The sequence below is a fragment of the Trichechus manatus genome, unplaced genomic scaffold (assembly GCF_000243295.1).
Source record: "Trichechus manatus latirostris isolate Lorelei unplaced genomic scaffold, TriManLat1.0 scaffold00077, whole genome shotgun sequence".
Taxonomy (NCBI): Eukaryota; Metazoa; Chordata; class Mammalia; order Sirenia; family Trichechidae; genus Trichechus; species Trichechus manatus.
In genome coordinates this window covers 11,494,657-11,515,674 of record NW_004444013.1, presented here as the reverse complement: position 1 = coordinate 11,515,674, position 21,018 = coordinate 11,494,657, and the positions used below count along the sequence as shown (strand labels likewise).

Genomic DNA, 21,018 nt, shown 5'->3' with positions numbered 1-21,018 from the left:
ACACTGCAATACCAGCTTTCACTTTTAGGTCTTTAAGTAGTACCATACCAATCACCAATTCTAGAGGAGAGTATAGAAGGGATTTTGCGATCTGCACCCTCAACAGCACTTTGTAACAAGACATCCTTTCTTAGCATATCAGATGGTCTCCTAAATGAGTTGAAGCCAATAGGCTGATCATAAAAGCTGGCTGATGCAACTTCTCTGAAATTCAAGCTACTGCTGAGGAGAGTCAGGGTTGACTGCTGAGCCTTTGAGAAGCACTGAGCAAACAGTGAAGGTCTGGTTCTCCAGGGCTCAGAGGCTACTGGAACAGTGCCCGCCTCTGGCATGTACTGCACTCTGCCTGGAACAGTGGGAAGCTGGAACCCTGCACTCGTTTCTCTGCCTATGAATCTTCCTTGTTCTCCACCAGGACTAAGTCAGGAAGTGGCTGGACAGCCTGCCTGGGTTTCACTCATACCTTGTGAATCACTTAGAGAAACACAAACAACCCATTCCTTTGAAAACTCCACCTTTGAAAACTAAAAAATCCAAGGCTTTTATCACACTAGCACAATTTTCCAGCATTAACAACAACTTAATCACACTGACACATGAACTCACCTTTCCAAGCACTGAATTTAAGTCCAATGCACTGGTCTTTAAAGCAGTGGGCTCAGCTCGGATTATGTTGGTTACATCCAAGTCTGCATCTGGAGTTTGGATCATCTTGGAGAGACCATCAACTGCAGCTTTCAATTCATACAGGCATTTTAAAATATCATCTTGACGGGACTCAAGAGCTTGAAGGGACAGGTCAGACTCTCCCTAAACAAACCAACATCAAAGTGTTCATTTCTCCGCACATACACGTAGTCTGTTTAAACTTCATCGCTTGTCTTCAAACCTCCCACCTTTAAAAAGACAATAAAATGAAATCGCAGAATCATCTCATTTTCCCCATAGTCAACAGGTCCTGCATATCGATCCACAAATGTTTTAAAACAAAAAAATGTGACTGAAAGCCACTTCGTATGATGCCTGGTTCAGGTATACGGTCTAAAATAGAGGGCTATAGAAAATGAGCACAGATTGTTGTTTTTCTTAATATCACACTAATTCAAAAAGTTTGCTTAAATAAGTAGAAACACGGGGTGGAGGTGGGAGCAATGAGAACATAACTCAGTAATTTACACTAATAAAAGGGAACAAGGAGCATGGATAGCTTAATAGGTTTCCTTTGGCTTGGAATTACGTCCATCAGGTCAGATGATCAGCTACTCACATCGTTTTCAAAGCAGTGCTGGCACCCTGATATCTTAAGATCATATAGAATCTTTTCACTGCTGAAATGTATAACTTCAGAATTAAGGAACACATATCCTTCATCCTATGGAGCAGTTCTACTCTGTAACACAGGATTGCCCTGAGTTGGAATTGACTTGAAGGCAACAGGTTTTTAAATCCTTCACTCACTGAATCTTTGCATCTTCTTGCTTACTATAGTGTCTCGCACACAGTAAGTGACGAATGGTATTTCTGATGAAGACATTTCAAACACCTATAGATTCCTTTTAAAAAACAATTATAGGCAGCCTCCCAATAGTCACATTGTACAACCTATTTCCAGATTCATGAGTTCTGACAATCTGTTTTGAGTTGAGAATAGAGATTACATTAAGCATGAGGAAAATGCTCGTAACTGGACAGAATAACCAAGAATACGGCAATGACCTTGTGTACTGTAAATTTATGCATACATGACACAGTGTGAGTGTGGGAGGAGTACTTGTTTACATTTGTGTGCTGGTAAATTTAAGGTTCTTAGGAACATTTGTTTCTCCACTAGTCACTCTTAATACTTTCTGTCACTCAAGCCAATTTATCACTAACCAAAAACCAAACCTGATTTGACTCAGTGACCCTACAGGTAGAACTGCCTACAGGTAGACCCTGCAGAGGAGACCTGCCCCATAGGGTTCCCATGGCTGTAATCTTTATGGATGCAGACTGCCACGTCTTTATCCTGCGGGAGCGGCTGGTGGGTTTGAACTGCCCACCTGTTTGTTAGCAGCTAACCACTTTAACCACTGTGCCAACAGGGCTCCTAATTCATCACTATGTACTGTCAATTTTAGGTCCTAAACGTTTCTTGAAACCACTGGCTTCTAAGCATGCCTCCACTGCCCCTGCCAAGTGCAAGCTGCCATTTCCTACTGATCATCTTGCACCCACTCTAGTCCACCCCTCCAATCCAGTCCTTAAGATGGCAGCCCAAGAGATTTTTAAAAAACAAAACTCAGATCCTGTCTCACCCCCCCCAGCTATACTCTTAGGCTCTCAGGATAAAAAGTAAAATCCTTAACGTGGCTTAACCACACAAGGTGTGATTTGGCCTCTAGCAACCTCTTCTCACATAATTCTCTCCTTTGCCCTTCGCTCTAGCCACACTGTCCTTTGGGTTCCTAAAACACACCAAGCTCCCTCCTGCCATGGGACTTTTATCCATGCTGAGCCCTTTCTTCGGAACACTTATCTGGTTAACTCACCCTCTGTATAGCTTAATCACCATTTTCTCACCTCTCCTACCTTGCTGCTCTTAAGATCAAACCGCATGGAAATGTACGATAATTGACTTCTGGGTGGAACAAAGAAAAAGAGTTCAGTATGCCAATGAAGTAATTAGGTGCTGACTGGAAATAAGTCTGAATGTAAGATAATGTGATGGGTAGGGCTACTCATGTTACTCTATGCTTGTCCTCCTGACTTAACATTTCCAGTATCTTTATTTGTTTTTGTGCCAACTGACATAGGTGTCCCGAAAATCTACGGTCCTTTACCTTCGAGCCTAGGAACTTCATCCCGAGAGGTGTTTGGTTATGTCTAAGGTTTCCCTGACTGTGCCCCTTGTGTGCTCTATTGTCTATATTAATATATGAGGAGCACCTACAGTCATGTATGTAGAAACATCCACCACCAAACCTATATCTGCTGGTGGGTGTGCTCCCTTACCCCCTCCCACACCTCTTGGCCTATCTACCTACCTGTGTATCCATTTGTAAATTATTGTTTAATACTATTATTGCAGGATTGTCTATTCTACAGTAGTTCCTATAGTTGCCCTTTATTTTTGTGTTCCTCTCAGTGTCCTCTCTTGCCTTGGTCATGTTGTGCTGACTTCTCCCATATTGTGTGCTGCCTTTCCCTTCACCAATATTAACATGTGTCTTCCATTTGGTAAATTTCCCTCCCTCCGCCTCCCATCCCTGGTAACTGTGAAAGAATTTTTCCCCCCCTTTCTTTTTTTCTGTGCATAAATTTTTTTGTTGTTACTTTTAAATAGTGCTCTCATACAGTATTTGTCCTTTTGTGATTGACTTATTTCACTCAGCATAATGTCCTCCAAATTCATCCATGTTGTGAGATGTTTTGCGGATTCATCATCATTCTTTATCGTTATGTAGTATCCCATTGTGTGTGTACCACAATTTGTTAATCCATTCATCTACTGATGGGCATTTAGGTTGTTTCCAATATCTTTTAACCACTGTATTTGTGCACAATCTTTGCACAAATGGCACGGGGGGGGGCGTACCTCCCACCCAGGGGCACAGATGCACCTTCTGGCTTCAAAACCTGTCAACACATACTGAAGAATGTATGTATTGCGTATGTAATGTGGCCTGTGATTTAAGAGTTCTGAGCCCAGCTTGACCCAGCCCTTTTGATCAGAGTAATGCCAAAATGCTCAAGACCTGTTTACCTCATCAGTATCTTCTAATGTTGGCCGGTTGTTTTCCTTGCTCAGACTAGGATTGTGGCTTAGTATATTGTGTTTATCCATGTGTTTTATATGTATTTAGAAGCAGTTTATTCTTTGTGTTGCTTTCATTTACCTTGGATATGTTTGATTTCTAAGTATTTGTCTATCCATGTTGTTATCATCTACTAGAGAATTTGCTAGAGGAGTGGGATTTTGTGTTCTAAATTACAAGTTCACAGAAAAAAAATCCAAACGAAGTTAGGCAGCAGACTAAAAAAAACCAAACAAACTTTGTCTCAAATAGTATGTGACATTTCTCACTTTGGGTTCTTTTTGGTTCAATGGGATTGTCCAGTTGCAGACAGTGGACTGTGTCTACTAAAACAGTTTGTCTTAGTTCTGTGGTGAAACAACAGTTAAGCCATTTGGTTTCAAAAGAACCTAACCAGTTCCCTTTCAAACTAGGCAGGAAACCATTAAGATAAGGAGAAGGATGACACTGCAAGGGAAACCAAAGATGAAAGTGTAAGTTATCCATTCACCTATCTTCAGTTAGAATGGGCAGAAAGTCTCCAGCTGGGAAGCTAAATGTGTGTATTTACAATCAATAAAAGAGTGAAAGACTTGAGCAGGTACTTTAAAAGGAGGCAATCAAAATGGCCAAAAAACATGAAAGGTGCTCAACTTATTTAGAAGTCAGAGAAATGCAAAAGAAGCTACATTAGGATACCGCGGCACAACCACCAGCTTTTGGAAGAGTGCAAGCAACAGGAATTCTTATACGCTGCTGGTGAGAGCATAACCAGGTAAAACCACTTTGGAAGACAATTTGTCTAGTAGAGTTGAAGATAAACATGCCCACCGAGCCGGCAGCAATTCCATTCCTTAGCAAATAACCTATGCCTGCACATACACCCCACAAATGTAGAAGAATATCCATTGCAGAATCATTCATAACAGCATAAAATGGAAAATAACGTCCATGAGCAGAACAGATAAATAAGTGGCAGTATAGTCATGCAATGGAAAGAAATACTGCAAAGAAAATATGTATTCCGTTGTTACATGCAACAAAACGATTCTTAAAGTCATAATGTGTAGAAAAAGCCGACAACCAAACACATGTTGTATGATTCCACTTACATAAACTTGAAAAACAAGATTATATTGTTTAGGTATGCATACTTCGATGGCAAAATCATAGAGAAAAACGGACATAATTATAATAAAAATCAGGTTAGTGGTGACCTTTGGGGGGACGAGGGAGGTAAGTGTGAAGGGTGGACCGCTTCAGAGGTGTTGACAACGTATGTCTTGAGCTGAGCGGTGGTTAAACTGAGATTCAGTTTGCAGATGAGCATTTATGTGTTATTCGTTTTTCTGTGGGTAAAATTTCTAATAAAACAGTTTAAATAGCCATAAGCGAAAAAAAGGAAGTCGCTGACTCCAGGCCCCACCCCCCCGCGGAGCCGGGTCTCTCGGAGGCCGGCTGTCGCGGGCGGCTGGCAGCCGCGACATTTCCAAGTCTGTCGGGACGCGTCTGCACCAGCCCAGGGAGTCTGCTCTGATGACCTTCGGGTCGCGGCGCCTGCGCACTAGGAAAGTGGGGGGCTGGGGTAAGGGCCCCGCCGTTCTCTCCTACCTGCACGTGGCCCGCGCCGGGCGCAGGGCAGCCGCTCCGGCCGTGCACATTAGGGAGCCGGTACATGCAGGTTGGAAGGTCTACATGGAGAGGTGCGCCGCCTCCGTGATAGGGTTTTACCTGGTACATCGGCATCGCAGCAACTCAAGGAGGGAAAATGGAGAGTGCGTGACACGAACGCACTGAAACCGTGAAATGCCACGACGGACTACTGGCGTTCGGGATAAGCGCCTTCCGGCCGCTCTAATTGGTTGGGACCATTCTGACGTCACGGACTCAACCTTTGACACAACCAATCAGCAAAAAGGGTATAGGGAAGACTTGCCTCCTCGCGCGGAAGAGGCGGAGCACAATAGCGGAGACAGCCAATGGGAGGCCTGGATAGGCCGGAGGCGGGGACCCTGTGGGAGCAACGGCGGCAGGAATACTGCGGCTGTTGCAGAGGCTGGTCGCGCTCGGTATTCATGGAGCGAGCTGAGGGTTCCAGGTGAGCAAGACTATGGGTTTCCTTCCTGTCGCCGTCGCTAAGGCCCAGCGCGTTCCCGGTCCCTAGGGGAAGTGGCCGAGGAGCTCGGCGAGCCCGCGGCGCGGAGGCCCCGGAGCGGCATCCTGACCTGGTGCCTGTTTGGCACCTGAGGGTCGGAGTCGGAGCCCCTCTCCGCGCCCTCGGTGCGCTGGATGGGAAATTGGCTCTCTGAGGTGCTGAATTCGGCCAGCCCCCAGGCTGACGTATGTGAACTTGAATGCAGAGCGTGAAATCCAAGCAGACTGAATTTATTTATTTCCTTTTACAATAATATTTTATCGTGCTTTCGTGAAGGTTTACACAGCAGTTTAGGTTCCCATTAATTTCTACACAAGTTGTTCAGTGTCATCGGTTACATTCTTCCCAATGCGTGAGCATTCTTATTCCGTTCTGGATGTTCCCGTTTCCATTAATCTAGTTTCCTTGCCCCCTTGCATTCTTATCTTTGTTTTAAAGTAAATTGTTGACCGTTTGGTCTCGTATAAGTGATTTTTAAAAAAAAGAACACAGTGCTTACAGGTGATATTATTTTTTGAGCCAATTTGTTATTTAGCTACATGAGTTCATTTATTTTTAAACATAATGTGTCTGTCTTCTTCCTCTTCTTCTAAGGTTAATTTTTCCTATGCTTCAAGGCACACGTTAATTTGCATACTCGCACCGTTTTTAAAAAATGCAGTGCTTCTGTATTTCTTTGAATATGTGATTTTTCTGCTTAGTAAGTTACACTGAATTCAGGGTAGCCAATCTTCCAAGTCTTCTCCCGGCGCTGCTGCATTCAGCTTAAGATTTGTGGACACCCATTCGCCAACGGTATTTACCTGTTCAAGCCCCGCTCTTCAGATATCAGAAATGGACCTTTAGCCAACAGTGCATTGCCAAATAAACTCCTTTTTAGAGCTACTTCTTTCCATTTTATGTGGGGTCATGTGGAGTTTCCGCTAAGACAGACTTGAGGGACATTCATTGCAAGGTAGAATGAAGAGTAAAAATGTTTATTCCTTTATTTCACAAGAGTTTACTGGGGTCTACTGTGTGTTAAGGAGCCCTGATGGTGTAGTAGTTAGGCGCTCAGCTGCTAACCCAAAGGTTGACGGTTTGAATTCACCAGATGGTCTGCGTAGAAAGACTTGGCAATCTACTTCCTTAAAGATTACAGCCTTGGAAACCACTATGGGGTAGCTCTTCTCTGTCCTACAGGGTCGCTATGAGTCGGAATCGACTCGACAGCAATGGGTTTGGTTGTCTTGGTTTGGACTGTGTGTGAGATGTTGTGGGAAATACCCAAAGATTTCTCTCCTGAGAGCTGCCTGTGTTGTGTTATACCCAAGTTATCAACCCCTTTCCTAAAAGTCGCTAGATGAATGAACATGTGGAATACATTCTTACGTTCTTTAAGTAGAAACTTACCTAGCGGGTATCATGAAAAATAGTCTGGACTTAGCTAGGCAGAGGAGGAGGTGGGAAGCAGTCGAGAGACCTTGTAGTCAGGGTGCAGTGTTAAAAGACCTGTGGTATCATGTCACAGTTGTTCACTGTGATGAGAATATAGGGGACTTGGGGTGGGAGGAGGATTGAGGGAATGAGAAAATAAGGTAGATTGGCACCTAATTACCACTAGATTTTAAACCTTATGCAGTAGGCAGTGAGGCACTGATACGTTGTTTTACAATTTTTTTTTAATTTCAAAAGTAACACATGATAATTATTAAAAATGGAAACATTTTTGAAATTATCTAACTTTTTTTGTAGATATACAAAAATACCTTTGTGTGTAATTGGTACATATATGTAACTATTTAAGACAAAATTTTGATCATGTTATGCACATTCTTTTGCAACTTGCATTTTTCCAGTTGTTGGAATTACCTGTAGATTTATGTCATTTGTTATAACAGCTGGATGTGTTCCATTCTAAGGTTGTGCCTTTATTTAACCAAGGTTTTACTAAAGACTATCACTGCATACTTTACACAGTGTTTTAGTAGGATAAATTCCTGATAAAGGGCTTCGTAGATCAAAGGATATATATATGCATATTATAAGTAAACATATATACATATTACTATATGAATATACATATATAGTAATAAGATTGGGCAAATCTGCTGCAAAAAGACCTCTTTAAAGTATTTAAAAAGCAAAGATGTCACTTTCAGAACTAAGATGTGCCTGAAAAAGCCACGGTATTTTCAAATCTCCTCATATGCATGCGAAAGCTGGACAATGAAGAAGGAAGACCAAAGAATTGATACCTTTGAATTATGGTATTGGCAAAGAATATAGGCAGTCCCCAAGTTACGAATGTCCAACTTACGTTCAACCAGTAGTTATGAACCAACCTTTAAGTAAAGCCAATTACATTAAAAATTCAAAGTTTGTACAGTGGTTCGTAATAACAAACAAGTGCTACTTTGTGACAGGCATCGAAACATTATTATTACTGTATTATTATGTTAAAGATTTTTTAGTGTATCTGGAAGTGTTTATTGTTTTTTGTGCGTAGAAAGTTACACTATACATTATATACTGAGAGAAACGTTTGACTGACATTAGATATGCACCCCTACCTGGCTGTTCTGACTTATGTACAAATTTGACTTAAAGACAGACTTAGCAACAGAACTCATTCGTAATTCGGGAACTGCCTGTATTGAATATACCATGGACTGCAAGAAAAACAAACAAATGTGTGTTGAAAGAAGTACAGCCAGAATGCTCCTTAGAAGCAAGGATGGTAGGACTTCATCTCGCGTACTTTGGACATGTTATCAGGAGGGATCAAATCCTGGAGAAGGACATTATGCTTGATAAAGTAGAGGGTCAGCAACAAAGAGGAAGACACTCAACGAGATGGATTGATACAGTGGCTACAATGGTGGGCTCAAGCATAACAGCGATCATGAGGATGGTGCAGGACTGACAATGTCTCGTACTGTTGTGCATAGAGTCACCATAAGTCAGAACTGACTCAACGGCACCTAACAACTAACAATAAGATTTTAAACCAGAAATTTTTTGACCGAATTTGTGATTTAGAAGGATAACTCTGGTGATACTATGAAGGATGGATTGGAGTAGGTAGAAAGTAGAGACAACCCAGTTGGAAAACCCTTAAAGCAGAATTAACAAGAACTTTGAGGCTTCTTGCTAAGGCAGCAGCTGGCAGCCTGGATTTAGAGTGAGGATTCAAGGGCAAATAGTGGAAGTAGTCATCATACAACTGGTACCCAGTGTCTGAGATGGTTTTGACCTGAATACTGTTCTTACTTTCGTGAATTTTGTGGGAAATGTTGCTTTCATTTTTTCAAGAAAGAATATCCTATTGTTGCAAAGGATTATTGACTGGCAGTGTGAGGGGTTGTTGTTAGCTGCCATCAGGTTGGCCCCCGACTCATCGTGACCCCATGCACAATGGAATGAAATGCTGCTTGATCCTGCACCATCCCCATGATCTGTTGTGGATCAGGCTGTTGTGATCCATAGGGTTTTCGTTGGCTGATTTTCAGAAGTAGATTGCCAGGCCTTTTTTCCTAGTGCATCTTAGTCTGGAAGCTCTACTGAAATCTATTTTTCATCACAGCAGCACACAAGCCTCCATTGACAGATGGGTGGTGGCTGCACATGAGGTACATTGGCTGGGAATTAAACCCAGGTCTTCTACCTGCATGGAGGGCAAGAATCCTACCATTGAACCATCAAGTTTGAGGGATACCTCAGTATAATTAGATGTTAAATATATACTGGATTTGATGTATCTGTTCAGAAATATTTCTTGACAGATGTTTAAGGATTATAAAAACAAAAACAAAAAACCAAGCCTGTTGCCGTAGAGTCGATTTTGACTCATAGCGACCCTATACAACAGAGTAGAACTGCCCCATAGGATTTCCAAGGAGCAGCTGGTAGACTCAAACTACCAATCTTTTGGTTAACAGCCCAGCTCTTAACCACTGTGCTATCAGGACTCCTTAAGGATTATAGAACAACGTTTATATTCAGGAATAAGGTAAATGTATATGTTAATATGACAAATGAATATAGTAGACCTATTACGATTAACAGAGATGAATCATTTCCCACAGGTAAAATTGGGATGACAATACATAACTGCATACCTCTTTGTTTCTCGTAATTGATTTTTTTAGTACAGAACTTGCGAAGGCCATCAAACCTATCGATCGGAAGTCAGTCCATCAGATTTGTTCTGGGCAAGTGGTACTGAGTCTAAGCACTGCTGTGAAGGAGTTGGTAGAAAACAGTGTGGATGCCGGTGCCACTAATATTGGTAAGTCATGAGGATTTTAAACTACCTGAAATAATCAGCTTATACTGTTTTATTCAAGAAACGTTTGTTAGTGTAATAAGACAGTCAAATGTTGATGAATCAATAAATTACTATTATTTTAACTTAAATTTAGCATGTATTATATGCCTGCTGGACCCCTGGTGGCACAGTGGTTAAGAGCTCGGCTGCTAACCAAAAGGTCAGCAGTTTGAATCCACCAGCCGCTCCTTGGAAACCCTATGGGGCAGCTCTGCTTTGTTTTGTAGGGTCACTATGAGTCGGAATTGACTCGGCAACGGGTTTTGGTTTTGGTACGTGCCTAGTAAGGGCCTTGGATGGCGCAAGTGGTTTGCACTTGCCTAGTAACGTAAAGGTTGACATTTTGAAACCACCCATCATTGCCACAAAGGAAAGTCCTGGTGATCTGCTTCCATAAAGATTATAGCCAAGAAAACTCAATGGAGCCGTTCTACCCTGTAACCCATGGGGTCACTGTGAGTTGGAATTGATGCAATGGCAACAGGTTTGGTTTTGAGTTTTATGTGCCTAGTATTTAACTGTTATTGTTGTGTGCCGTTGAGTCAGTTCAGACTCATAGCGACCCCATGAGACACAGTAGAAGAACTGTCCCGTAGGGTTTCCTAAGCTGAAATCTTTACAGGAGCAAATCACCAGGTCATTTCTCCTGCAGAGTGGCTGGTGGGTTCGAATTGCTGACCTTTTGATTAGCAGCCTAGTGTTTAACCATTGTGACACCAGGGCTCCTTAGTATGTATCTGGGTAGTAGTAATAATAATAACGGTTAACTTTTATTGTGCTCTTACTACTGTGTACGAGGTAGGCATTCTGTTAAGAACCATACATGGAATACCTCATTTATATCTACAGAATAACCTTATGAGATAGGAATAATAATAACAGTAATGTCTATTATTGTTACTATTGTCTCCGTATTATAGATGAGGAAATAGGCACAGGGAATTTACTTCTTTTAAATTGTACTTTAGAGGAAGGTTTACAGAATAAATAGTTTCTCCTTAAACAGTTAGTACACATATTGTTTTATGATATTGGTTAACAACCCCAAGACATGTCAGCACTCTCCCTTCTTGGCCTTGGGTTCCCTATTACCAGCTTTCCTGTCCCCTCCTACTTTCTAGTTCTTGTCCTTGGGCTGTTGTGCCCCATTAGTCTCGTTTTGTTTTATGGGCCTGTGTAATCTTTGGCTGAAGGGTGAACCTCGGGAGTGACTTCATTACTGAGCTAAACGGGTGTCCGAGGGCCATACTCTTGGGGTTTCTCTAATCTCTGTCAGGTCAGTAAGTCTTGTCTTCTTTTGTGAGTTAGAATTTTGTTCTACATTTTTCTCCAGCTCTGTCCAGGACCTTCTGTTGTGATCCTTGTCAGAGCAGTCAGTGATGGTAGCCGGGCACCATCTAGTTGTACTGGACACAGTCTGGTGGAAGCTGTGGTAGTTGTTGTCCGTTAGTCTTTCAGACCAATCTTTCCCTTGTATCTTGTTTTCTTCATTCTCCTGTGCTCCTGAAGGGGTGAGACCAGTGGAGTATCTTAGATGGCTGCTCACAGGCTTTTAAGACTCCAGACACTACTCACCAAGGTAGAATGTAGAACATTTTCTTTATAAACTATGTTGTGCCAGTTGAGCTAGATGTTCCCTGAGAACATGGTCCCCACAGCCCTCAGCCCAGCAATTTGGTCCCTCGGGGAGTTTGGATGTGTCTGTGGAGCTTCCATGACCTTGCCTCGTACAAGTTGTGCTGGCTTCCCCACTATTGTGTACTGTCTTATCCTTCACCAAAGTTACCACTTATCTATTGTCTATTTAGTGTTCCACCCCACCCCTCCCCTCCCTTGTAACCATCCAAGATTGTTTCTTTTTGTGTGTAAACCTTTTTGTGAGTTTTTACAATAGTGGTCTCATACGATATTTGTCCTTTTGTGATTGACTTGTTTCACTCAGCATAATGCCCTCCAGATTCGTCTATGTTGTGAGATGCTTCGTAGATTCATCATTGTTCTTTATTGTTGTGTAATAACTCCATTGTGTGTATGTACCATAGTACATACCTCGTTTAATCTACAGAATAATCTTATGAGATAGGAATAATAATAACAGTAATAACTATTATTGTTGTTATTATCTCTGTATTATAGATGAGGAAATAGACACAGGACATTTATTTTTGAGGTTATACAGCTAGTAAAGTGTGATCTCAGGAACTCTGATTACAGAGCCTATTCTCTTTAATGACCAGGTTAAAATTAGTCCTTTCAAAAAAAGAAAGATTTTTCCTTAGATAAGTTGGTGTCAAGTGCATTATCTTCAGTCTCACTAATTCTGCCTTCCGTTGCCTCAGTTCTGCTCCAATGACTTTCTGTTGAGTTGTCTAATGCTGAAATTTTATTGTTAATCTTCTGGATTTCTGATTGCTGTCTCTGTATTCTTGCAGCCTGTTAAATTTCTCATTATGCTTTTCTCTAATCTTTTTAATTTCCTCTGTTGTGTGTTCTGCATTTTGCTTAATTTCCTTCCTAATTTCTTGAAGAGTTCTGTATATTAATCTTTTTATTCTGCCTCTGGTAATTCCAAGAAATTTTTCTTCTCTGGAAAATTTCTAGATTCTTTATGTTGGGAGCTTGCTGAAGTCATCATGGATTGTCTCTTTATGTGATTTGATACTGTTGTCTCTGAGCCATCAGTAAGTTATTACATTTACTTAGTTTATGTTTGCTTACTGTGTCCTCGCTTCTTGTTTTGTTTTGATATGCCCAAATAGGCTACTCGTATGAGCCAGTTTGATTATTGGCACCTTTGAAGCTCTAATGTCCTGTCACCAGGTGGTTAGATCTGTTACTAGGTATGTGAGCTCAGGAGTCTGCCCACTCCTCCTATATGGTGCTTCCTTAAAAAGCTAGAAATAGATGTACTGTGATCCAGCTATCTTGCTCCTTGAAATATATCCTAGAGAAATAAGAGCCATCACGTGAATAGATATATGTACACCCATGTTCATTGCAGCACTGTTCACAATAGCAAAAAGATGGAAACAACCTAGGTGCCCATCAACGGACGAATGGATAAACAAATTATGGTATATCCACACAACGGAATACTACGCGACGATAAGAACGATGAAGTCGTGAAACATAACGTGGAGGAACCTGGAAGGCATTATGCTGAGTGAATTTAGTCAGTCACAGAAGGACAAATACTGTATAAGACCACTATTATAAGAACTCAAGAAAATGTTTAAACACAGAAGAAAACACTCTTTGATGGTTACAAGGGTAGGGAGGAAGGGGGAGGGTTATTTACTAACTAGATAGTAGATAAGAATTATCTTAGGTGAAAGGAAAGACAGCACTCACTACAGGGGAAGTCAGCACAACTGGACTAAACCAAAGCTAAGAAGTTTCCTGAATACAATCAAACACTTTGAGGGATAGAGTAGCAGGGGTAGGGGTCTGGGGACCATGCTTTCAGGGGACATCGAGGCCATTGGCATAACAAAGCTTGTTAAGAAAGTGTTCTACATCCTACTTTGGTGAGTGGCATCTGGGGTCTTAAAAGCTTGCAAGCGGCCATCTAAGATGCATGAATTGGTCCCAACCACCTGGAGTAAAGGAGAATGAAGAACACCAAAGACACAAGGAAAGTATTAGCCCAAGAGATAGAAAGGGCCACATAAACCAGAGACTTCATCAGCCTGAGACCACAACTAGATGGTGCCTGGCTACCACCAATGACCGCCCTGACAGGGAACACAACAGAGAGTCCTGGATGGAGCAGGAGAAAGGTGAGGTGCAGAACTCAAATTTTGGTGAGAAGACCAGACTTAATGGTCTGACTAAGACTTGAGGTACCTTGGAAAGCATGGCCCCTGGATTCTCTACCAGACCAGAACTAAAACAGTTTCCGAGACCAACTCTTCAGACAGGTTTTGGACTGGACTATGGGACAGAAAGTGATACTCGTGAGGAGTGTCCCTCTTAGAGACTAAATGGGCAGCTTCTGCCTGGAGGTGAGGTGGGAAGGCAGAGAGGGTTTGGCGCTGGTTGAATGGACATGGGGAATCGGGTGGAAAGGAGGAGTGTGCTGTCACAGTATTGGGAGAGCAATTAGAGTCACATAACAATGTATATATAAATTTTTGTATGGGAAAAAAATTTAAAAAGTGAAAAAAAGAAAGAAAAAGAAAATACAGAAAAAAAAAAACAAAACTTTTTCATTTGGGCTCTAGTTAATACTCAGAACGACTTTGAAAAATAAAGTATTATTCCAAATGACAGTAGTATGTTTAAATAAAAGTACAGTTATGACTTCTAAATTTACATTGTAAATTATAAATAATGTCACTATGAAGGTTATGAGCATGGATTGGTGCTTTGAGAAATAAATATTTTATGTTTTTTAGATCTAAGACTTAAAGACTATGGGGTGGATCTCATTGAAGTTTCAGACAATGGATGTGGGGTAGAAGAAGAAAACTTTGAAGGCTTAAGTAAGTTGGATTTTTCTAATCCCATTTTAAATTATTTGGGCAGAGTATCTCAAATTTTTAATTAACACTTTCTTAGAATACACAAAACACAGCCTTTTACAATCAGTTACTTTGGGGGATATTGTGTGTTTTCATTGCTAGATTACTTTTGATATCTTGGACCTTATTTTATATCTCTCTTTCAGCTTTGAAACATCACACTTCTAAGATTCAGGAGTTTGCTGATCTAACCCATGTTGAAACGTTTGGTTTTCGGGGGGAAGCTCTGAGCTCACTTTGTGCACTGAGGTGATGCAGTGTTTTATCCATCGACTTGACCCTTCCTAACATTCTCTCTGAAAATTGAAAAGTATGGCTGGAATCATTATTGTTTTAACTTTTTGATCTGAATATCTTAACTTCTAAATTCTGAGTTCTATTTTATCTTACTACCAATCTAAGTGCTAATACTTCTGAGATATAAGTTCCAGTGAAGCAAACAGTTTTATTAAAGAACAAAGTTACCCTTTTTAAAATAGTTACTTCTCAATTTTAAAAGAACATCTAGATAGTAAGTTATGGGTAACTTTTGGAGTCCCTGAGTGGTGTAAACTGTTAAGTGCTCATCTGCTAACCAAAAGGTTGGAGGTTTGAGCCCACCCAGAGATGCCTTGGAGGAAAGGCCCAGCTATCTGCTTAAAAATATCAGCCATTGAAAACCCTATGGAGCACAGTTCTACTCTGACACACATGAGGTTGCCGGGAGTCAGAATTGACTCGATGGCAACTGTTTTGGTACCATTGGTTTTAATTTATTTTCAATTTTTAGAAAAAAATTTAACCAATCCACTTATTCAGTTTGCAGAATATATTCTAAATTTTTCTAAATGCTTATACACATGAACTACAATATCTTTTGAATCCTTTTAAAAGTTTTGTTTGAACAACAGTAATAAAGCTGAGAAGTAAATCTTTGTTTGAGAATATGTAAATTTTGAGATCCTTCATTGTTTTGCAGTTCAGCCAGAAAAAATAAATATCAAAGTTTTTATCAAAACAGTTTCCAGAATTCTCTGTCTCACTCTGTATTAGGTGCTAAACCTTAGATTCTTGATGGCTCTTCGCCCATTTAAACCCTCTTGATTATTACAAGGATCATCATCTTTTTGCTGAGAGTTTTGAGAGAAAGGAAAGTGAGAAGATACGTTTGTGAATGTTAACGTATGTGAGTCTCTAACTAAACGTTCCATGCCTGGTGTTTTCTTACAGTGATGTAACTATTTCTACCTGTCACACGTCTGCAAAGGTTGGGACTCGATTGGTGTTTGATCACAGTGGGAAAATTGTTCAGAAAACCCCTTTCCCCCGGCCAAGAGGGACCACAGTCAGCGTGCAGCAGTTATTTTATACGCTACCTGTGCGTCATAAGGAATTTCAGAAGAATATTAAAAAGGTATAGTCAATTCAGAATCCCAGTTTCCCAGAGTATTAATGGTATCATGTACGTATGTAGGAGAAGAACTCCTAAAGCTTACTTGTCAGTTGCTTCTCTTTCCTTTATTTATTTATTTTTGAGCAGTGCTTCTTCCCATCAAAGTCTTAACTTCAGGATGATTTTCTTTTCTTTTCTTGAAAAGAATCATCAAATAGTGTTTTTTAAGTGTTCTGATATGGAAAAAGGAGTCCTGGTGGTGCAGTGGTTAAAGTGATCAACTGCTAACCAAAACGTGGCAATTTGAAACCACTAGCAGCTCGGCAGTAGAAAGATGTGACAGTCTGCTTCTGTAGAGATTTATAGCCTTGGAAACCCTATGGGGATGCTGTGAGTCAAAATCAACTCGACAGCAGTGGGTTTGGGTTTTAATATGTAACATGACTCCTTTAAGAAATAACATTATTTTTGGATTTTATCCTTATTTTTTAATAAGATTATTTCCCTTGGCTTCCCAAAAAATGAATTATTAGAATCTTCATGACTTCACGTGAAAACGAAGCAGTGAAAATGTAGCTAGATGTTGTATAATTGTTCTGATAAAAAAGCAGATTATAAAACTGTCTGTACTATGTAATTATAGTTTTGTAAAAAGAAAAACAACTGGCCTAAATATGCATAGGAAAAAGACTGGAAGAGTAGACACAAACGTTAGTGGTTATCCTTGAATGTGAGAATGTATGTGCTTTTTGCTATCTTCCTCATACTCTTCTGTTCTGTACATACACTGCATTGAACGTGCACTTTTTTATAGTCAGAAAAAAGTTACTCAAACGTAGCTAAAAACTTTCTTTACTAGGAATGTGATTTGTGCTATTTTTAACTTTCTTCAAGTATATTTACTACATGGGAAACTTTTATTATTATTCATATGGTAAAAAAAATTAGTGTCTCAGAAAATACAAGAATAAGGTCTTGTACTTGTTAGAGATAACCATTGTTAAAGTTTGAGCTGTGTCTTTCCAGACTCCTTATAGTTTCATGTGCTTATAATTATTGAAAAATATTTCAAGATAAATTAACAAATATAATGAAAGCAAGTAATATAGAGAGCCATGCATTCAAGTAATATAGAATTGTATGTGGTAGAAAGTTGAAAGTTATATATAGTAGAAAGTAAAAAATTCCCCTAGAGTTTGATTTATATCCTTTAGACTTTGAATGTGTACATGTATATACTATCTTTATATGTATGTTTAGGTTTTTTTTAACAATTAGGATCAGGCTATATAAACTTGTTTATTAAGGATCCTTGGTGGCACAGTGGTTAAAGAGCTCAGTTGCTAACCAAAAGATCGGCAGTTTAAACCCACCAGCAGCTACACAGGAGAAAGATGTGGCAGTCTGCTTCCATAAAGATTACAGCCTTGGGAAATGAACAGACACTTCACCAAAGAAGACATTCAGATGGCCAACAGACACATGAGGAAATGCGCGCGATCACTAGCTGTTAGAGAAATGCAAGTTAAAACCACAATGAGATACCATCTCACCCTGGCATTACTGGCAAATCAAAAAAAACTGGAAATAACAAATGTTGGAGGGGCTGCGGAGAGATCGGAACTCTTATGCACTGCTGGTGGGAATGCAAAATGATACAACCATTTTGGAAAATGATACGGCGCTTCCTCAGAAAGCTAGAAATAGACATACCATTCGATCCAGCAATCCCACTCCTAGGAATATATCCTAGAGAAATAAGAGTCGTCACTCGAATAGACATATGCACACCTATGTTCATGGCAGCATTGTTCACAATAGCAAAACGATGGAAACAACCTAGATGCCCATCAACAGATGAATGGATAAACAAACTATGGTACATACACACAATGGAGTACTATGCAACAAGAAAGAACAACAATGAATCTGTGAACCATCTCACAACATGGATGAAACTGGAGGACATTATGCTGAGTGAAATAAGTCAATCACAAAAGGACAAATATTGTATGAGACCTCTATTGTAAAAACCCATGAAAACGTTCACACACAAAATGTGACAATCTTTGTTGGTTACCAGGGATGGGAGGGGTGGGAGGGAAATACTAAATAGGCAATAGGTAAGTGGTATCTTGAGTGAAGCGTGAGACAGTATACAATACAGGGGAAACTAGCACAACCTGTACAAGGAAAGGTCATGGAAGCCCCATAGACACATCCAAACTCCCTGAGGGACTGAATTGCTGGGCGGAGGGCTGTGGGGACCATGGTCTCGGGGAACATCTAGCTCAATTGGCATGACACAGCTTATAAAGACAGTGCCCTACATTCTACCTTGGTGGGTAGTGTCTGGGGTCTTAAAAGCCTGTGAGCAGCCATCTAAGATACTCCACTGGTCTCATCCCTTTGGGAGCAAGGGAGAATGTAGAGAACAGGATACAAGGAAAAGATTAGTCCGAAGGACTAATTGTCCACAGCTACCATGGCCTCCACCGGACTGAGTCCAGTACAGCTAGATGGTGCCCAGCTACCACCACTGACTGCTCTGACCAGGATCACCACAGAGGGTTCTGGACAGAGCTGGAGAAGGATGTAGAGCGTAATTCTAACTCACAAAAAAAAAGACCAGATTTACTGGCCTAAAGGAGACTGGAGAAACCCCGAGAGTATGGCCCCCAGACACCCTTTTAGCTCAGTGGTGAAGTTACCTCCGAGGTTCACTGTTCAGCCTGGGAGTGGACAGCCCCGTAAAACCAAATGAGACTAACGAGGTACAGGAGTCCAGTGACAAGGGCCAGAAAGCAGAAGGGGACAAGGAAGCTGGTGATAGGGAACCCAAGGCTGAGTAAGGATATTGTTGATGTGTTGCGAGATTGTTAACCATTGTCATAGGGCAACATTTGTAGTAACTGTTAAATGAGAAACTATTTTGTTCTGTAAGCCTTCATCTTAAGTGAGAATAACAGCACAATTTGAAGAGCATAGTCAATGTCACTGAACTGTGCATGTAGAAATTTTTGAAATGGTGTATCTTTGGCTATGTGTATTTTCACCAAAAAAAAAAAGGTTGAGAAGTTAGAGGGTTAATATGTTGTGGGGTTGTTAACCGATATCATAAAACAACATGTGTACTACTGTTTCATGAGAAACTATTTGTTCTGTAAGCCTTCACCTGAAGTACAATAAAATATTAAAAAAAAAAAAGAAAAAGAAAAAAAGATTACAGCCTTGGAAACCCTATGGGGCAATTCTCCTCTTTCCTGTAGGGTTGCTATGTGTCAGAATTTACTTGGCGGCAGTGGGTTTGGTTTGGTTTTGGTGGCACAGTGGTTAAGAGCTACAGCTGCTAACCGTGTCGATAAGTGAAGAGTGAGTGTACTTTATTCTTTATCATGCCATTGCTGGATAGATACGCCATAATTAAATTAATTAGTTTCAGTGAATGTTTTTGTGATATATCTTGGTATGTTTATGCCAGCCTGTCTACAAGGATAAATTTTTGAAGAGGGACTACAAGGTCAGAAGGCATGTCCTTTTGATTTTTAAGCAGTGGACATGGACCTTTTGGAAATGAGAGGAGTGTGACTGGGAGCCAAAGGCCTTGAGTTTCACTGTATACCTTTTGGGGAGATGCCTCTTCATGGATCATTCTTTCTGTAACATTTCGTGTTTATAAGGTGAAATGAGAACCTTAAATTGGATGTTACAATTTGAGTCCTGTCATTCTTATAAGATTGAAGTAATGTTGAGTTTTGTGTTTGTGTTTTTTAAACAGGAGTATGTCAAAATGGTCCAGGTCTTACACGCCTACTGTATCATTTCAACAGGCATTCGTTTAAGTTGCACTAATCAGGTTGGACAGGGAAAACGTCAGCCTGTGGTTTGCACCAGCGGAAACGCCAGCATAAAGGAAAATATTGGATCTGTGTTTGGACAGAAGCAGGTAGTAGTGACGAGTTACTGAAAAACATCTTATTGCTCTAGTGATTATGGCAAGTTTTTATTTCTTGTCCTTTCCAAGAAATGCTACGTAGAGGGTAAAATCCAAGACTTGATTTCTGTTAGGTACCTGTCACAAAAATTATTTAACGTTTGCAAGCTGAACGTTTGTAATTTTATTCTTCCAGAGAACGAAGTAATGCATCCTTTTACTTTCCACCTGAAAAAATATATTTTGGGCGAAGTACTGATTATGAATAAGTAGGAATTCGAATGTTTCATCTTTTTAATAAAAGAAAATTATATCACTTCAAAAAGCAGTTAGCAAGGTTCTTTAAGTTTCTTTGAGTTCTTAATGTGAATAGCTTCACTACAAAAGAAGACACAAAAACCCTCATTTCATCTTCTTTTCTAAAGTTAGGTTCACTCTGTCTTTATTAGGAAATAACTGTGTATCTTGGTTTCTTTTAGTTGCAAAGCCTCATTCCTTTTGTTCAGCTGCCCCCTAGTGAATCCGTTTGTGAAGAGTACGGTCTGTGCTATTCTGAAGCTGTGCAGAATCTGTTTTGGTAAGTAGATTGCTGCCGAGAAAATTCCAGTCCAACATTTTTCTTGAGGATTTTTTTTTTTTTTTTGCTATATAGTGATTTTAAAGCTTCTAGTTTCTTATGTCTATTATAGAACTGTGGGCAGTATTATTGTGAGAAAGAGATTTGTATAAAGGACTCAGTTACTTCATTCATACAGTATTCTGGGTAAATAGTACATTTCAGGGGGTTTACTTTGGAATTAGTCTTTCTAGTAAAAGCTGTGTTATAGTGAACAATTAGAATAACTTTTTTTTTTAAATTTTTTTTTATTGTACTTCAGGTGAAGGCTTACAGAACAAATAGTTTCTCATGAAACAGAAGTACACATGTTGTTTTATAACATTGGTTAAC

The 21,018-nt window shown here is 40.2% G+C and overlaps 2 protein-coding genes across 6 annotated transcripts in view; one reads left to right on the top strand and one right to left on the bottom strand.

Annotated features, from left to right (window-relative positions):
• AIMP2 (aminoacyl tRNA synthetase complex interacting multifunctional protein 2) overlaps positions 1–5,593 on the bottom strand; it is an 8,479-nt gene extending 2,886 nt beyond the window's left edge. The window contains exons 1-2 of one of the 3 annotated variants that reach the window (XM_004380818.2): positions 5,388–5,593; positions 607–810 (exon numbers count right to left, since the gene is read on the bottom strand). In XM_004380818.2, the coding sequence (XP_004380875.1) occupies positions 607–810; positions 5,388–5,522 (339 nt within the window). In that variant the 5' untranslated portion in view covers positions 5,523–5,593. Of the gene's footprint in view, positions 1–606; positions 897–5,387 lie in introns of all 3 variants that reach the window. The other 2 variants (XM_023735348.1, XM_023735347.1) reach the window with 2 other exon arrangements.
• A 191-nt stretch (positions 5,594–5,784) lies between these two features.
• The window catches only part of PMS2 (PMS1 homolog 2, mismatch repair system component), a 65,626-nt gene continuing 50,392 nt past the window's right edge, over positions 5,785–21,018 (top strand). For 2 of the 3 annotated variants that reach the window (XM_023735344.1, XM_023735343.1), the window contains exon 1: positions 20,116–20,646. Coding sequence is in view for 1 of the 3 variants with exons in the window: in XM_004380817.2 (XP_004380874.2) it covers positions 5,852–5,874; positions 10,062–10,201; positions 14,638–14,724; positions 14,910–15,012; positions 15,973–16,156; positions 19,914–20,081; positions 20,549–20,646 (803 nt within the window). In the remaining 2 variants the exon portion in view is untranslated. Of the gene's footprint in view, positions 5,875–10,061; positions 10,202–14,637; positions 14,725–14,909; positions 15,013–15,972; positions 16,157–19,913; positions 20,082–20,115; positions 20,647–21,018 lie in introns of those variants that run through there. The other variant, XM_004380817.2, reaches the window with a different exon arrangement.